Genomic DNA, 19,366 nt, shown 5'->3' on the forward strand with positions numbered 1-19,366 from the left:
AGAAAAGTTGGTGGAATGAGATGGATATCATTATCCTAGGTACACGTATGATTGCATCAATGGTGCATCTCTATACCATCTATGACCAGAGAATAAGTGGTTATTTTTAGATATCAGAAATAATGGCTGTCATCGCCATATTTTATACAACTGTAAATTATTAAATATTGAGATTCCATTTAGATCCATTTCACACTAATAAAATGGAAACTTCTTGGGAAAACTAAAGAAAACTTTTAACATGTGCTGGATGGGTAACTCATCATATTTCTATTTTTTGTTTTGCTTTAGTCCCCAAGAATCTCAAGGGGGAAAAAATGCCTGCTACTTGACAGTAGCTAAACTTAATGTAGGTTTTGTGGTATAGTTCTCTGATCCTTTCTTTGTCATCTTGTGGTTTAGTTTCAGTGTTCAAAACATTATTTGTGGAATTATGTTTTAAAATATAAGATGTATTGAGGATTTTTATCCCTCTACTTCTGGGACTCAGACATTGAACTTTCACTGAAATCCTGTGTGCCCCACCTGTCTATCCCTCCTGCCCATAAGTATCTGGAGACCCATGACCTGTTCACTGTCTATAATTTTCCCTCTTTTTCATTGTCTATCATCTTGCTATCCTTCATGAAACTGTTTTCTGGGTTTATTACAATATTCCCAGATCATAAGAATAGACCAGGTACTTTTAAATATTTGCTAACTTAAAAATTATGTTGTATATATAGTTTATATAGATTATAGGTAATATATATTTATGTCATGAAATTATGTAATAAAATATCTAAAGGCATAGTTTTATTATCATATATTATATGTATATAGGCACAGATACATACATACATATATAAAATATTCATTTTGATATGGATACTGGGAAATAGACTGCTCATACCTTAGTGATAGGCATATAAATCAATTCAATTCTCTGCAAAATAATGTGTCCACTAGTATCTGAAGTGATAACAATATTCATGCCTATTCACTCAACAATTCTGAAAAGCATGCCTAAAGATGCATTTATTAGTCTATTCTATATTGTTTATAATACTGAAAACAATATCATTCTATATCTATCAACATCATCTTTTTAAGGGAATTTTCTACATCTATAAAAATATAATGTGCTGATAATTTTGAGAAATTATTGAAAATATTTAATGGCACAGGGAATTTTTGACCTACGTTTAAAAAGCAAAAATAAAAAGTTTACTGAAAAAATATATAGGTAATCACCTTAGTTTTTTTTTAAATATGTATACTATATTTACATAGAAAAAGACAACCAAGTTCTTCTATAAGAATTCTCTCTCATAGTATAATCATGTTAACTGTTTTTTTCACTTAATTTTCAAAATTTCTACCATAACATGTATTTGTATTAGAAAAATACATATTTTGAAAAAGTTGGTTTTGTTTAAATATGAGGAACAAAATTTTAGCATTTGAGAATGTTTAGCACTTTTTACAAAAACAATGAAAAGCATAATCTCTGTACCCATGGAGTTTTTATTACCATTTCTTTCCCACCTGTTGGGAGAAAGCTATGGTTCGACTTAAATTTCAGATTCAGGTTGGTGCCAGGCATGGTGACACATTCCTATAATTCCAGTGACTCAGAGAGGTCTAGGCAGGAAGATCACAAGTTCAAGGTCAGCCTCAGCAACTTAGCAATACCCTGAGCCACTTAGGGAAAACCTGTCTCAAAATCAAGGGCTGGGATGTGGCTCAGTGGTTATGTGTTCCAAGATTCAATCCCTGGTATCAAAAAACAAATAAACAAACAAACAATACCAAAAAAGTAAAAGAAAAGAAAAAGGATTCAGGTTGGTGTGGAAACACAAAAGATGTGTGAAACCAGAAGTTGACATTTATTATTCTTTGGTTTCAGAGATGTTGCCTAGGATTTTCTAACTTTGATTTTCACATATGTGACAAAGGGCACTGAGGAAAAGGATAAAATGATTGTATCCCAAAGTAGTATTTCTGCCTTAATATGATATTGTCCTAAAGCAAATTTCTGTGTCCTTTGACTAGCTCCTGAGAACTGGCAAATTCACACTGGTAGCTGTATGTGAGATTCCTTATGAATGATAAGGAGACAGTTTCTCTCTGTGATAATAAATAAATCAATAAATGAAACCAGGAGAATACTGTTTAAGAATATGACTTGGGCAGAAAGTATATCCAAACTTTATTGAAGCTTATCTGTTTAATTTTGTAAGTGGTTTGTTTTATTTTTATTTAATATGTTTAATCTATGTTATAAACCACTTTCTATAACAGGCTGCCTCATGGTGGTAGAATTAAGAGCACTGTCTTCGACCTATCCAGTCCTACTCTGAATCCTCCCTCTGCCATTAACCAGTTTTGTGATTTGAGATAAAATATTTAACTTCTTAGAGCTTCAGTGTCTATCTACGCTACACAGAGATAATGCTACGATTTTGGAGTCTAATTCTGTGTATTTATAAATAATTATGTTAAAGAACTTGGCACATAGTATGTATTCAAAAAGTTAGTTCTTGGGAGAGGCAATTTTATGACCATGAAACCTGCTGTAACCTACTTGTTATCATTTTACGCTGCTCTGTTTGCACATCCTTGGGCTCAAGGTTGACTGTCCATTTGTTAGCACATCTGCATATTCCTCATAATTAATATCTTTTTAAATGACATATGGTTTAGTGACTGGAAATCAAGTCTTGCCTTCTGTTTTCAATTTGTTCATGACTCAATGAGTCCGTATATGTGTCTGAACTTTAATTTTGCATTCTGGAAACTAGAATTTAAAGTCCTTGCTCAGATGTAGCTATTTCAGAAAATGATGGGGAAATGTGTGATCCAAGGCTTTTGAATGAGTGCCAGGTCACTCAGCAATGCAGCAAGGATGCATAGAGATAAAAGTTCATGGTTTCTCTTTTGTTAACAGAGAAACCCACACAAGGATGCTGAAAGATCTAATCTGTGCAATGAGGGCATAATATGGGGGCGAGTCAGAATTCAAGTGAACCCAGCAAGAAGCTTAACATGTGAATGGAATGAGCACAGGAAGAGCTGGAGAAGCCTGAGGCACTGGAATGAGGCTGAGGCTATGATTAATCTGAATGAACCATCTGAAAGGGCCCCATGGCAGCACCTGTACAAGCTATGATCCTCTGAAAGGCGAGGACGAATGCACCCCTAGAAGTTTCTAACTTCCAATTCCCCAAAACACCAACTTCCAATTCCCCAAAGCATTCATGCCTCTTTTAATTCTATGCATATAGTTTTGTGTTAATAGTTATTGAGTAGTAGCCCTTGGCAGCTTCAAGCAAGGACCTGGTACACAGTGGCATTCAGTATCTTCTATTACAAAATTGAATTTAATACAAATTAATATAGGTTATTTTGTCTTTTATTGCAGCATTTTATTTCACTATTTTGCAATGCATGCATATATATATAAAGAATACACACCAATGGGGTTGGGGTTGTGGCTCAGTGGTAGAACACTTGCCTAGCATGTGTAAGGCATGGGGTTTAATTCTCAGCACTGCATATTGATGATAAGTTCATTAAATAAACATCCATCAACAACTAAAAAAAATTTTTAAAAAATACCCAGCAATAGTAACAGGTTGGGAGTGTCCTCAGAAAAATTGGTGCATGGGGGACTTGCTGTGAATTCATATTCTCCCTAAGACTTTATTCCTCTCATTCCTCCATCCTTAGTAGTCACCTGCTATGTGGGGAAAAGTCTCTATTTTTGCCCTCTAGAGCTCACCCCAAGAGTTCTGTAAATCTGTGTGTGCAAAGGGTTGGATCCTGACTTGTAAATCATTTCAGTTTGTTTTGGAGCATTTTTTTAAAAAAGATAAAGTCCACAAGTGTGCATCATTGAAAGGTTTGATAAAATCATATATTCAAAATTATACCAACTAGAAATAGATCAATGTGTGATTTATTTATTGCTTAACGTTTTCTATTAATTTTCCCTTCAAGAGAAGGCTGAATTTGAAATTTTATTAAAAACTCCCTTCTCAAGAATTTATAGATTGGAATAGCTGTTTTATCCAGTTGCCATGTAGAATTAGTATTTACTGGACAAGATGTGTTGATTCAGAGAGGTTGTCTGTGGAGTGTTTGCCCCGTGAGGGTCATATTAAACTTGAGAGAAGCTTTTTGAGCAACATGGCATCTTGGAGACAATATATCAAGCTGATGTATACAGGCTCTTCTGTTACAAAACCAGGGGTGGAATTATGGCTGGCTCCCAGTTATTGCTTCAGCGCTAAGGACCCTCTAAGGAGTAGATCTAGGATAAAAGGGGTTAAACAGAGGGGAAAGAAAGGTGTCCACAATTCATCATCACTAGGAGCATAGGGAATAAGTATTTATGTAAAATTAATTCAAGATGACCACTTGTTTGGAAATACTTTGCAGTTTTATATAATCAAAATATGCCCAATTTAAGGACTATTTTGTTTTGTTATCACTCAGAAGAAACTACATGATACTTATATATTCTTAGGGAGCCTAGTTTGGGGCATCCTCTCTTTCTCAATAGTATGATAATGCAGTTTTAAATACATGAAGGGATTTGGGGTGCATATTAAAAAATGTGATTATCTTTTTCATGCTGATGACTTAGAACTAATATTCAGAATTTAGATTGTCAATGACATTGTACTCTTTGGTGTAGAAAAATGAGACAAATCAGTATTCAAATTAGGGACTTGGTTTTATATGTCACACATTATATAAAATTTGAACCTTATTTTTTGCCCATGTTTTCACAGTGCTCATTTTACATGTGTACACATATGAAAAAAATCAATCGAAGCATCTATACCAAAGAAGTCAGCATTGTTTAAACTATTTGTGTTCATAGATAAAGTACTGATTGCAAAGTCTTTAGCAACGAATGTTCTTCACACTGAAGGTTTAGAGCTGAGCTATGAGACAGCTGGCCCTGGGTGGCAGTCTTATTGTAGCTCCTAGTCAGGCCAAACTTGACTGATAACTATTTTATCCCACTTTCTCTCTCTTCAAGTAACTAACTCACCCTCACACTTTGGCCCTGGGCTGTTGCCTTTGCTTTTATTTTGCTCACTGAGACATGGTAAGAGATCTTCGATATTTTCCCATCACTGATTCTAACCACTTCCCTGCATCTCACTCTCTGCATTCATTTCTGCACAATGGGGACTACAGACCCTGCTCTATTCAACAGCCAGAAGCTCTGGCTGTCCATTCAGTTCACATGTGCCCTGTTTTGTCTGCCTGTCTCTACACAAGCCCTTTGCTGTGGCAGTTATTGTTTATTCTCCCACATATCATTTCCCCATGTCTCCTATTCAACCTTTTCAATAAGAATGCACATGTTGCCACACCACAAAACCTTTGTTTGATGCCGTGAACTTCTTTAGTTGCTCTCCCATTTTCGACTCCTCTTTAAAGCTAACTCCCTCTAACAAGTTGTCTAAGCTTACTATATCTACTCATTTGCCCCATCATTCTCTTCTTAGCCTTCTTCAATCAGAATTCCAAGCCCACCTCCATGGCTTCTGTTCTTGGTGAGGTCAACAAACACTGTAACTTAGCCAAATGCAAAGTTTAACCCTTTTGCAGGGGAGGATAACCAGGGATTGAACCCAGGAGTCCTTATCCTCTAAGTCACATCCCCATCCCATTTTTTATGTTTTATTTGGAAAGAGGATCTTGCTTATTTGCTAGGGTTTCACTAAATTGCTGAGGCTGGTTTTGAACTCGTGATCCTCCTGCCTCAGCCTCCTGAGCCACTGGGATTACAGGCATATGCTCTGCAGCAATTGACCTTCTTCCTCAAATTCAGCATGCTTGGATGCACTTGACCATCCCTTTCTTTGTAATATCCTTTCCTTTCCTGGCTTCCAGTGTGCCCCTTCTTTTGGTTTGTCCACCATCCCACTGATTACCCCTTGTCAGTTTTCTTTACTACAGAGGCCTTGTCATAAATGTTGATGGATTCCAGGGCTCAGGGCTCAGACCTCTTCTATAGTCACTCTATCTACATTCTCCCTAGTTTATTTTCATCTAGTCTCAGCCTTTAAATACCACAGCTACATTAACCCAAAACTTCTCTCCAGACTCTCATCAGAAACATCTTCTGTGATATCTCTAATGAGTTTACAACATACATATAACATGAAAAAATATATAACTCTTAATCCCCCTCACACAACCAATTTTTCCTATCAGTACTGCTCATTTCAGTAATGACACAACCATTCACCTGTTTGGGCTGGCATTAGCATTGTCTTTGAATCCCTTATATTCGATTACTAACACACTCCCCACTGAATAGCAAAATACCTTATCACCTCCACAGCTATCACTCACACCTAAGCCACTGGCATCTTTTTCCTGGGTTATCACAATAGGTGATGTCCCTATTTCCACTCTTTCCCTTCTTTCCCATTAGCCCAGAGTGGTCTTGAAAAATTTAGATTTAGATTGTCTCATTTCCCTTACTAAAAACCTACTGTATCTCCCAGCCCCATTTATAACAAAATCCAAAGCTCTTCCTGTGACTTCCAAAGTCCCACAGGATGTAGACCCTGCCTGTCCTTTAACCTCTTTCCACTTCCCCTCTCTCCCTCCTCAGTGTGTTTCAGCCACTCTGGCCTTTCTGCTCTTTTATGAACACAATCAGAGCACCCCCTTTCCATGCTGCCTCTGCATTTCCTGTCTCTGGCTATCTGGCTTTTCCTCCAGACGGTCTCATGGCCTCCTATCTTATGGAATTGAAGTCTCTGTCCAAATATCATCTCATTACATATCCTTCCTAAAATCTTTCTACGTGATCCAAATTGGTATCTCATAACTAAAATGCAAACTCCTCTTCATTTTTTCTTTCCTTTCCTGCCTTATTTTTCTCCAGGTTACTCACCACTACCTGGCATTCTTTTATATATCTTTTTATTTGTTGCTTGCTCACTTCACTTATAATATAAGCTCCACAGGGGCAGGAGTGGTATCTGTGTTACTCCGTGCTGTTTTCCTTCCTTATGAAGGACACTACTTTGCACAGAGTGGAGCCTCCATAAATGTGTATTGAACAATTGAGTGCATTATTGATGAACCCAAAACCTTTACAGAAGATTGATGAAACATGTCATCTAATTCTCCCATTCTCATCACTGGTCATTCATTGGCCTCATGGTTCATAGGCAGGTTCTCCTGAGTCATTGAGCACATAAAACCCATACACTACAGCATAATACATGCAAAATAAAGTTGAAAATGGACCCTGATAATTTCATTCATTTTCATTATTTGATCACTTCTCCTTCACCAGTGGTCATAGGAACTTAAATTAGAATAATCAAAATATTCCTAAATATTTACATGATCATAATAATTAAGTTGTGCTAAGGAAAGGTCAAATCAGTCCAATCTGATAATGGTAGTAATAAAATAATAGTAATAATAATAATAATTGACAATTACTAATTCTCAGAGCACAAAATAAGGTGCTTTATTTACATGATCTCATCCTCACAACAATCCTACAAAAGAATCCTTATTTTAAAGATCAGAAAGCATAGGCTCAGGGTCATTAGATGATTTTCCTAAAGCCATAGAGCTTTGTTTAATTTGTTTTTGAGTTTCAACTAGGTTTGGAACAAACATTGATGTGATATGTGCATTCAAGTTATACTTGTTGGAAAAAATCAAATAACCAGAGTCATCTTGTAAAAAAAAATTTTTTCAATACAGAATTATAGTTATCTTATATTAGACAAAGGCACCAAAAACGTACATTGGAGAAAACATAGCCTCTTCAACAAATGGTGCTGGGAAAACATGCAAAAAAAATGAAATCAAACCCTTATATCTCACCATGCACAAAACTCAACTCAAAGTGGATCAAGGACCTAGGAGTTAAACCAGAGACACTGTGTCTATTAATAAGACTCCGATAGCACAAGAATTAATATCAAGAATCAATAAATGGGATGGATTCAAACTAAAAAGCTTCTTCTCAGCAAAAGAAACAATCAGTGAGGTGAATAGAGAGTCTACAATTTGGGAACAAATTTATACCACATGCACATCAGATAGAGCATTAACCTCTAAGATATATAAAGAACTCAAAAATCTTAACACCAAAAAAAAAAAAATCACCCAATCAATAAATGCATCAAGGAACTGAACAGACACTTCTCAGAAGAACATATACAATCAATCAACAAATATATGAAAAAATGTTCAACATCTCTAGCAACTTGAGAAATGCAAATCAAAACTACTCTAAGATATCATCTCACTCCAGTCATAATGGCAGCTATTAAGAATATAAACAACAATAAGTGTTGGCAAGGATGTGGAGGAAAAGGCACACTCATACATTGCTGGTGGGACTGCAAATTGGTACAGCCAATATGGAAAGAAGTATGGAGAATCCTTGGAAAACTGGGAATAGAACCACCATTTGACCCAGCTATCCCTCTCCTCAGTCTATACCCAAAGGACTTAAACATAGCATGTTATAGGGACATAGTAACATCAATGTTTATAGCAGCACAATTCACAATAGCTAAACTGTGGAACCAACCTAAATGACCTTCAGTGGATGAATGGATAAAGAAAATGTGTATATATACACAATGAATATTATTCAGCCTTAAAAGAATAAAATCATGGCATTTGCAGGTAAATAGATGCAGTTGTAGAATATAATGCTAAGTGATGTTAAACAATCCAAAAAAACCAAGTGCCAAATATTTTCTCTGATATAAGGATGCTGATTCACAATTTAGTTGGTGGGGGAGGGCATGGGAGGATTAGATGGACTTTAGATAGGGCAAAGGGGAGGGAGGGAAAGTGTGGATAGGAAAGATGGTGGAATGAAATGGATATCATTACCCTAAGTACATGTATGAAGACATGAATGGTGTGACTCTACTTTGTGTACAACCAGAGATATGAAAAATTGTGCTGTATATGTGTAATATGAATTTTAATGCATTCTGCTGTCATATATAACAAATTAAAAAAAATAAACTGTAGGGGCTGGAGATGTGGCTCAAGAGGTAGCGCACTCGCCTGGCATGCGTGCGGCCTGGGTTGGATCCTCAGCACCACATACAAACAAAGATGTTGTGTCCGCCGAAAACTAAAGAATAAATAATAAAATTCTCTCTCTCTCTCTTTAAAAAAAATAAGTTGTAGATTTACTCATTCTTATTAAGCCTTCTAGAACCAACCTCTGATAGATTATATCAAACAGGTACACTGAATTTAGGACAGATTTACCAATGCTTGAAAATGTAACATGCATGCTCTGACTTATGACATATTTAAGGGCAAGGGCACTGTGATAAGGGATAACTTCCTAAGATATATACGGAAAAAAAAATTTTAGTTCATAGTCTCACAGGTGAGAATTAAGCCAAGAGACTTGATTAATTAATTAAGAATTAAATATGCTACATGTTTAATTACAGAAAAGTACAATTTTAGCAAGCTTCTCTTCCTCAGAAAGAATAAAAGAGCCCATGATGTTCCTGTGTGATAGTGTGATTAAGGTGATTATGGGTTATGGATGGAACGAAATTAAGACCTGGACTACTTCAGTGTTCAATCACTTGGTCTGTTGAATAAAGAGTTAAATTAAAAAGGTCCTCTAATATTTGCTTCACTAAATTCCCTCCCTGTTTTCAATTAGATAAACAGAAGTACAGGTGGGAATGTGTGCATATTCATTTATCTTGCTGTTTGGGGGCTGGCTTTTAAGACTGAAATACTAATGTAATTGTGTTGAAATGAACAATAAGGAAGTACAGTAGTTCAGGAATGAAAATGTTAAATTAAATGGACCATGTTTAACATTGTTGTTGATCCTGAGGAACAGTTTTTCCAGTATATGGAGCATTTCGATTCCATCCAGCATATGTTCTCCACAGTTTTCTCTGCTCTAATTCATCTGTGTTTTTCAACAGCTCCAGATGGCGTGCTGCCTCCCAGGCTTTCATCTGCCACTCCAACCAGTCTTCAGGTTGTCTGGTCTACACCAGCTCGTAACAACGCTCCCGGCTCTCCCAGATACCAACTCCAGATGAGGCCTGGCTACTCCACCCATGGCTTTCTAGAGTGAGCATTCTCCTTTTCCCATCTTCCTGTCAGCTGGGTTATTGTATGTACATGTACAATTTTTGAAGAATAGATCAGCTCTCATTTGCCACAAATGCAGGTCATTTTTTGAAAGTTCAAAGAAGAAACAAGCAAACAACCTGGCAGATAACTATGTGCTTTGCAAAAACATCTATTTTTCTTCAAGATAGCTTTGAAAGTAAGATTTCTTTACATTAAGCTTTTCATGAACACAGGTAGAGCATAAAGCCAGGTTATATCTGAAAATGACAAACGGCTGTCTAAAACATGACTGGAAAATTATAGTCCCTGTTTTATAAATTCCCATGACAATCAACCTCAATACTGATAAAATTTATATCTCATGTAAACACGAATTTACAAACCTCTGGCCGATGACCACTTATTCCTAAAGAGATATCATTTGATGGCACAAAATGGCAGTACTTCATTTAGGTCTACTTCTCTGGAAATTTCTACAATTACTTGCTTTTTATTTCTCTGAATGACTAAAATTTCCTAATTAACATTTCTCTCCCATATAGATTATTTTCCAATCCTTCTGCATCGTTAAGCTATGAAGTGAGAGATCTCCAACCGTACACAGAGTATGAGTTTCGGTTGGTTGCCTCCAATGGATTTGGCAGTGCACACAGTTCTTGGATTCCACTCATGACTGCAGAGGACAGTAAGTGGTCTAAACAATATACAGCCAAATGTCTTCTACATTAGGAAGCCTTAACTGTTTTTAATTTTTCCAAAGCAAGGAAATGAGCCCCTTTTATTTTCTTCTTGTTAAGCAACAATAATCTTTTCCAGGGCAACAGACAGGATAAAAGCGGTCAGTCTCTCAGAAGGAAGAAAAATGTGGGCTTGTGGGGTTGGAGGGTTAGGCATACAGACAGGAAGAAGTACTTCACGATAAATTATGACATGGCCCCATTCTATCCTTCAGGGTACACTTAGGTGCCCTGACAAAGAAAGGTTGCCATTTTCTGTTCTATGAGAAAATATTTTCTGCTTTAGAGGAATTCTGGCAGGCAGAAGAAAATGAAATATGGACATTACATCATGAGACTGCTTGGAGTGCCCATGTACTTATTCCTGGAAACCAAGTCCCTCGTACTTTTATACCCAAAATACAACCTCTAGGATAAAGAAACAAAATCTATAATAGTGATTCTGCATGCCTTACAAAGAGTACAGAGGGATTGCCTTTTTCAACTAATAAAGATAATTTTCTAGATTTTCATTGAAAAGTCTTTCTTATCTATATATTTGTACTAAGTCATATCCAGGAAATAAATACATGGTATAAAGTTTGGTTTTATACAGACCACATCTACACAAGCATATATATTTAGAGAGAAGTATCATTTTTTTTTAGAAAAGTTGGAAATTAAATCAAGCTACAAACAGTGAATGAGGACACTATCTTTGAGGAATGAGGTTTTTAGGGTTAATCTTGTCAAGTCTGTTAATCATAGGCTTCTTAGGAAATGTTTCTCTGTTGGCCAATTGCCATTCTGGCATTATATCCAATGAGAACCTGAGTGACTTTCAAAAGACTATATGTTAATCTAATGGTATAGTTGAAAAAAATATCAATATGTATTAAGTAGATTGTTTTATAATACCTTTAATTCTATTATCTCAGTGATGATAAGATATAAAGTGAGAGAATCAGAACAATTTTCTTCAGATCAGATCTTTAAAGTTTATATCATCAAAAACACTACTAGGAACAGTAATATATAATATTTAATCCGTGTCTCCCAATTTGTAGTTATTCCCAGGGAGCAAGTTAACTAACTTACATGCAATGTTTTTGGTCTCGAGGGAACCAGTCAGTCAATCAGTACAGTAAAATAAACAGTACCCCAGACCCTATAGCCATTCATGTACCACCTTTTAGAGGAGCATTATAACCACTCTGGACAGGCAAACATAGTGATCACCAGCTATATTCAGATTATAAATTGGAATGCTCACACTGAAAATAGATTTCTGAAGAAACGTTTAAAAAAGAAAACAACTGAAAATAGATATTGAATCTCCTTCTCAGATAGAGCAACACGCTTGCTTGATGGCACTCCATAAAGATGTAGTAAAAATAATTAATTGACCCACTGCAGAGGTAATGGTAGAATGTCAAGTTGGAAGACGAGAGAAAGGGTTTCCTTTTTCTGGTACCATAATTTGTATTGCCCCAGAGAAAGGACACAATCAGAGTCCTCAGTGGTGATGTTCCCACTGTCCTTATTGAATGGGGGCCAGGAATTCCTATCTACAGGCAGGAGGGTGGCATGTAAATAAACAAAGCCTAAAACATTGCAAATGACCAATTAAGGCAGCATCTTTTGTTGAACCAACTTACTTCCTCTCTCCTTTTATAAAATAAGTCTTACTGATTCTATGTGGTTACAATTTTCATGCAGAGTCAGTGTCATCTTTGTGGTATTTCAGGCCTGGGTTTGAGGTGAGGTCATTAACCCTTCATTTTCCTTAAGTAAGAATATGTAACTGATTTACAATACAGGTAGCAATTCAAGAGACCCAGACAACATTTTTATTGAAATACTTTCCTTCAGATGGATTGACTCTTCTTTCCTCTACTTTGCACATACACTGTGGAGTCACACACATTAGCAAAGAGCCAGAAGCTGGCCATTTGCCCCTGCAGGTTATGTTACCAGTGCAAACTCACCCCTGAGACATGGTGACAGTGTACTCTATATTTTGGATGTCAGTGGAGATGGATGCCATCTCTGAAAGGATGTGCAATTGACTTGACAAAGACTGAGTGATTGGCACGGGGCACAAGCAGTTTTTCTGTCAAGACCACAAAGCGTTGCTTATAAAACCACCCATGCTGACAGCTCCAAGCTAGAATCGCACTTCAGACTTGATCCTGACCAGAACCTTCCGCTCACCAAAGTGCAATTTTCAATGTAGAAATTTCACATATCATCTTACAGAATGAAACAGAGAAGTCACCTCATGCCCACATTTAAATTTTATACCATCAACAGGCAACTCTCTCCATCAGCCATAGCCCCCAAAACTTTCCAGTGCCCAAACAGGTCACCGGTGGCAATATTTTGAGTGGGATATTTCAAGGCAATAATGTTCATCAAGCCTGCAGTGGGACAGAAACCTGAAAGAGAAACCTAGGAAAGAATTGAGCTACAACCAGAGAAGCCACAGCTTGGGTGCAGAGAAGTTCTCATAGACAAAGGCCCAGGAAGAATTTTAATAGATTTCTTTTTTCAAATAATTTGTCATTTACATCAGGGTGCCAGCAATATCCAGTTCCATGCATTTTTAAAAATCTAGTGTGCTGATGCCAAATAATAATAATGCACATTTCCCATGAATATTTTAAATCCTGTTAAGTGTGTGTTAATAAAAGATGTTTGTTCCAGCTAACTTGGTCAGTGTAGTGTTCAACTGTTTGCAACCAGATAAATACAAACAACACGTGATTTTTTTTTTAACGTGATAGCAGTTCAAGCACCTGTCATGTCTGCAGCTTGCAAAGCAGCATTTAGATTGTGTTAGACTTAGGAACATGTGATTAATGAAAGGAAAACACTTACCTAGAAGCTGAAAATTGTTCTTCTATCCCTCCTGATGATAGTATTGTTACATCTCTCGTATGTTTACAAATGTTTTGTATATAATATATGAACTTAAAACTCGGAAAGGATAGCAAGTTTCTTTGAACCTCAGTCTAAATGTGTTCATGCCATTTTACCTACTAAAATCCTACTTTGGGTGAAATATGAGATAACCCACTTTTCCATAAAATACAGATTCCCTAGATCAATCAGAGTCAGTTAATTTGGTTTTAAGTTTTCCAGATAAAAAGACTGAAATATGAATCAACTTGTTATTTCAGTCATTTTAATGACAAATGTATCAGGTCATTATGACATCATGTGAGGTCATTATGACACCATAGCCAGTCATTGTGACACAACATAGGCTATTATGACATCATGGCAGGTCATTATGCATCATGGAAGGTCATTATTATATCACAGCAGGTCAGCATGACATCACAGCAGGTCAGTATGACACCATGTGAGGTCATTATGACACTATAGCCAGTCATTATGACATCACAGCATGTCATTATTATATTGCAACAGGACATTATGACATCATATCAGGTCATTATAACATCATGGCATGGAATTATGACATCATAGCTGATCATTAGGATGCTATAGCAGGTCAGTATGACATCATGTGAGGTCATTATGACACCACAGCCAGTCATTATGAGGTCATTGTGACACTACAGAAGGTCATTATGATATCATGGCAGGTCAACAGACAATTATGACACCATAGCAGGTCATTATGACAACACAAGTAATGAGATCAATACTGAAATTGAAATTACATTCTAAAAATCACTTCCATACCTCAAACAGAAAACAAAACCACGAATTTAGTTGTGAGATGTTTTTAAAAATTTGATCCTTTCTCCAAACTTATAGTTTTAAATTCACCAAACTTATAGTTTAAAATTGTATTTTTCTCACTAACAGACATTCTTAAATGCCATTTGTGGGATTTAAATAGTTTATTTTGTGCATTTGCATGCAAATTTTTTCATGGCTTTATTATTTTGCTCCCAGGCCATATATGAGTTTTTACCAGAATAGGATAGGTAGATGTGTCTTATTTCCTACCCAGTCAGACTTTTAAGTACTGATAACATACTGGGTGACTCATTGCATGGAACCTTTTTATTTTTCACACATTTATAATTTGTACTGTGAACAGAGGATGGACAAAGTGTGAGATTATCCTAATAATTGTGTCCTGCTTTCCTTTTTCCTTCAGCAATCTTCATTTATCTTTGAGATTCTCACAGCAATTTACAAAGGAATCTATAGTTTTTCCAGATTAAGACAGAAAGACATTACAATGTTAAACAAAATCTAGATCTGAGATAACCAGCTGCTTCTTTTTTTGCTGCGTGGCAGATTCTATCCCTTCATCAAGCTCAAATGTCACCTCTTCTGTGAAGCCTTCCCTTCTCATTGTTCTCTAGGATTTTGGTTTGGATTTATTTGTGTATCATCAATATGCCTTTCTGAATTGTAATTTCTCAACAGCCAGGGCTCTAGCTCATCTATCTTTGTATCACAAATGTCCTAATTAGGAAAAAAAAAAAAATTTTTTTAAAAACTGGTGTAAAGTCTGATAAAGACAGGTGCCCAAAAATTGTTAGTTGAAGAACTGATTAAAAAGAGAGTTTGATTTAAGTAAATTGATGAAAATTTAACCAAGCAAATGTTATCTGTGAACCAGGGACAGAAAGGGACATAAAAGTCACAGGGATGAATAACCAGTGTTCTTCCCTTGAGGCCTCGGCTGTCTGACGAGGTGCACACTAAGTGCAGCCATAGTTAGAATACACAGAGCTGAGACATTTATGAAAGCAAGTGCATTTCTCTTAAAACAGGGTGTCAGAAAAGCCTGTCTGGAAGAGAAAACCAGGAGAGGAAAAAAGGAAATGTGTATATTTGGTGCTCACTTGAATATCAAATTTCAAACTTTACTAATTCATTGGTCCAGCAGACAGTGGTAAAAGCAAACACCAAGGGAGGTGTCCATTGACAGGCACAGGGAGGGGCCTTCAGGATGCTCTGCCTGGGGGAGGTTTCGGCCTCTGGGCATGAGCCAAGCAGGGTGAGGATGCTTGGCAAGTGCAAGGGAGAGAAGTCCCAGATTGCTCTTCATTTTTTGCTTCGGTCAAAGGCAGGCTGCTCAACATAGACTGTCTTACCTACATTAATGCATGTTCTAATTAGAGAAACTCCAAATCATGTGCTATTGAACATGGGGCAGGCAGAGTACATCGTACTAAAAGAAAAACAATTTTTCTCATTCTTATTCTGTAAACCTGTAATAAGAGTATAACACTCTGAATCCTGTGACAAACAAGCAAGGAAGGTAAAAAATGTGGTCTGAAATTCAATAAATCGATCAAGATAATTCCAGAGTAGGATTTTCCAAATCATTTAATACATGCATGTGTGCCCTTAGGAGTATTTAAATTTTAAACCTAATATTGCATGGCAAACATCTCTTTATGATTAGTGTATTTTAGAATTTAAAGTCTCAACCTGCATCCTTAAGATAAGGGAGTTCTATGCAAGAGGAAAATAGGAATGTTTTTTAAATGAGGGTGGAGCACATTTGCATTAGTAGATTTTATTTTATTTAATGAAGAAATATGAACTACAAGCTTCAGTAGTGCTATATGATTATTTGGTCTTCACCATTCCAAATATCTTTCCCAATTGCTTTAAATATTAACCTCTTAATGTCGACATGTGTATCCTTTCATACAGTGATGCACATATTTATTTTACATATACCAAGATCTGTGATCAAAAGTAACACACTTAATAAAAGAAAATATTTATGATTATTTTCATATTGTTATTTCTATATCCTAAGATTGAAAATAACTTATTCAAGCTAAAAGTGACCAACAGAAAATCTTTTGAAATGATATATTCATTAGTTAAAAACTCTGTCCCTCTTGCCTCAGTTTCCCTTCTGAACTCTTGAGTTTCCTTTGGGCACCAAAAGCACACTACTTTTCCAATTTTTTTTCCACAAAAAGCACACTACTTTTCTTATAGCCTTCTGCTGAAGAACTCAGGTTAAAGTAATGAGAAATCAAATTTTATCTAGAATTTCCTGTGTTTAGTTTAAGAAATTAATAAAAATAGTTTTAGGATAGCCACCTTATTATTATTGCTTCAGTTTTATCAAGTGACTAATATGTGCAAGATACTGACAGAAACTACATATCTGTTCTTTCATTTAACCAATACTATATGTTGATCATTCACTAGGTATTTAAAAATTATTTTTGTTCTTCATCTTTGAAAAAATGAGGCTATCAATATTTGAAAATTCTCAGTGCACTATGCAAGATGATCCAATGCTAATTGCAACAGTGATATTTAATGAGCAGTTTTAAGATCCTCATATCTTAAATTCTTGGAGAGTTCAAATACCTGAAAACTGCTAGTTATTAGCAACAAAAAAGTGGGTGCTTGCCATAATGATTTTCTATAGCATTTTTTATATCACTTGCCTATTAGAGAACCTTTTGTAATGCTTAAACACTACATGTTATCTTAGTCATTTTGAACATGATTCTGAAACCCCAATCTTTCTAAGAATGACCAAATAACTACAAAGGAGAGAAAAGATTATGCAGGGTGTGAAAGACCTACTGTGGGAATTCAGGAAGTAGCCTCTACAATACAATCAGTTGATGAACTATATTTGGAAAAATGCAGATGAGGTCTTGCCTTCCCACAGTGGGGACATTTAGTTCTTTTAGGCTGAGTGTCTGCCTTGATAGCTTCTCTCAAGACATTTTATTTTCAACTCCAAACTTTCAAGTAAGCATCCATTGCCTTTCATTTCACAATATACCCCATTTCTAGAAGTCAGAACATTTTTCCTCACCTATGCTCTACTCTCCTGGTCTCAGAAGAAATAGATAATATAGTTCCTGAATATTGGTTCTCTTACCTGCAGACTGTCATTTGATAGATACTATTTAATATTCTTTCAACTCCAAAAACCTGTAAGTTTCAGATGCTCTTATTAAATAGCAGCACCTATGTTACACATTTCTTCTTTGATCATTGGTCAAAAAGGTGAAAGTTTATTTCCGTGCAAACTGCAATGCACATTCTTTATGTTTGTTTTGGGATACAACTATTTGTACTCTTTGTTATTTCATTATTAATATTTTTATCTTTATTTTATTAGTCTTCTTTCATTAAGTCTTTCATTATGAGCTGTCAGAATTCTTTGGGGAAGTAGTTGGGACATAAATAATAAATTGATAAAAGAATTCATGATTAAAAGAAGATAGAATTCATGACTTTATTCTTCTGCTAACATACCAGTAGTGAATATCAAAGGCTACCTTAACCATTAGCATATCAGCTATTGCTTTATGTAATTTTGCATCCCAGTATTTGCCTCCTTGATTTTTATTTCATTATTAAATACAGGCGATACTCCCTTATGGAGTTAATATTGCCCCAAAGAGCTCCTATTCCCTTATGGAGTTAATCTTACCAAAAAGAGGTTTTTAATTAGAATAATATAAAGTTTCTTCAGGGCAACACTTGAGAACATAATGGGAAAACTGATGGATCAATCGTGGGTAACTTAAATACTAAACACATGTAGAAGAGCCCTGAAGACCACAGGAAGCTATGTGCACCCTCAGATTGTCAGTCATTTGGTGTTTATTTACATGCATGCCTCTGCACACAGACCCTTCCCCCATATGTACACCGGAGTATAAAAATAAATAAGCAGACCCCTCCATTAAAAATTTCACTACTCTATTTTAGGCTGTGGCTGAAATTTGGAAGCTGATGAGCAAAATTGTTTCCCATAAAAGATAATTTCATTTGCCAAAATGAAACTGCTTTCCATTATTAATGCCGTAATGAAATGGTCTGAAATACGAATCTGATCTGACCAGAAAGGATGCTCCTATTCCGAGCTCCAGGAGGGAGTTCTCTAAACAATTACACCCACGGAGAGGGCTGTATGGTTGTATTTTCATCACCGGCCAGCTGAGCTGTGTGCCTGTCATACTTCCCAGTCTCCCCTCCAGTGACAGCCGCATTGACAACATGTTATACTCCACATTGATTTTACAGTTAAGGAGCTGATTGTGATATATAGGGATTTTAAGAATTCAGCTGAGAGGCTGACTTTTGCCTTTTATCATTCCATTAAAATTTTATAACCATCTTTTTCATGTCATTTCATCCATGAATTCTTACTTTAGAAAGTGATAGCTACTGCTGTGAGCATAACTTTTCTCATGTTCAGAGCTTTTTATTGTATTAGCCAACTACCCCAATTATAGTTATTACTCATGTTTTACATAATTGTGGTGACCCTTTCAACCATGCAGGAGCAGGCCAGTTGATTTGTATATAGAATTAGATGATTCCGCTTATCATTTTAAAGCGCTAAATTGAAAGAGTGCCAAGAGTCAGGTTTTAACACTTCCCTAGCCAAAGGAGCTAATTAAGCTGCTTTTGGCTCCCTCTCCAGAATCTCACAAGTTAAAGAACCCTTCTGCAAGAACAGGGAGCCGACTTGGGCTCCCTGTGAGGAAAGCTAATAAAATGAATGCTGGCTTTTAAAGGAGTGGGGGGGGGGGGGAATC

At 36.2% G+C, this 19,366-nt stretch overlaps 1 protein-coding gene across 1 annotated transcript in view; it reads left to right on the forward strand.

The window, feature by feature from the left end:
• Positions 1-19,366, forward strand: part of Ush2a (usherin) — a 740,698-nt gene that overhangs the window by 474,259 nt on the left and 247,073 nt on the right. Inside the window, exons 39-40 of the mRNA XM_015483330.2 lie at positions 9,966-10,116; positions 10,662-10,804. Of these exons, the coding sequence (XP_015338816.1) occupies positions 9,966-10,116; positions 10,662-10,804 (294 nt within the window). The remainder of the gene's footprint in view (positions 1-9,965; positions 10,117-10,661; positions 10,805-19,366) is intronic.

This window comes from Marmota marmota, unplaced genomic scaffold (assembly GCF_001458135.2).
Source record: "Marmota marmota marmota unplaced genomic scaffold, marMar, whole genome shotgun sequence".
Classification (NCBI taxonomy): domain Eukaryota; kingdom Metazoa; phylum Chordata; class Mammalia; order Rodentia; family Sciuridae; genus Marmota; species Marmota marmota.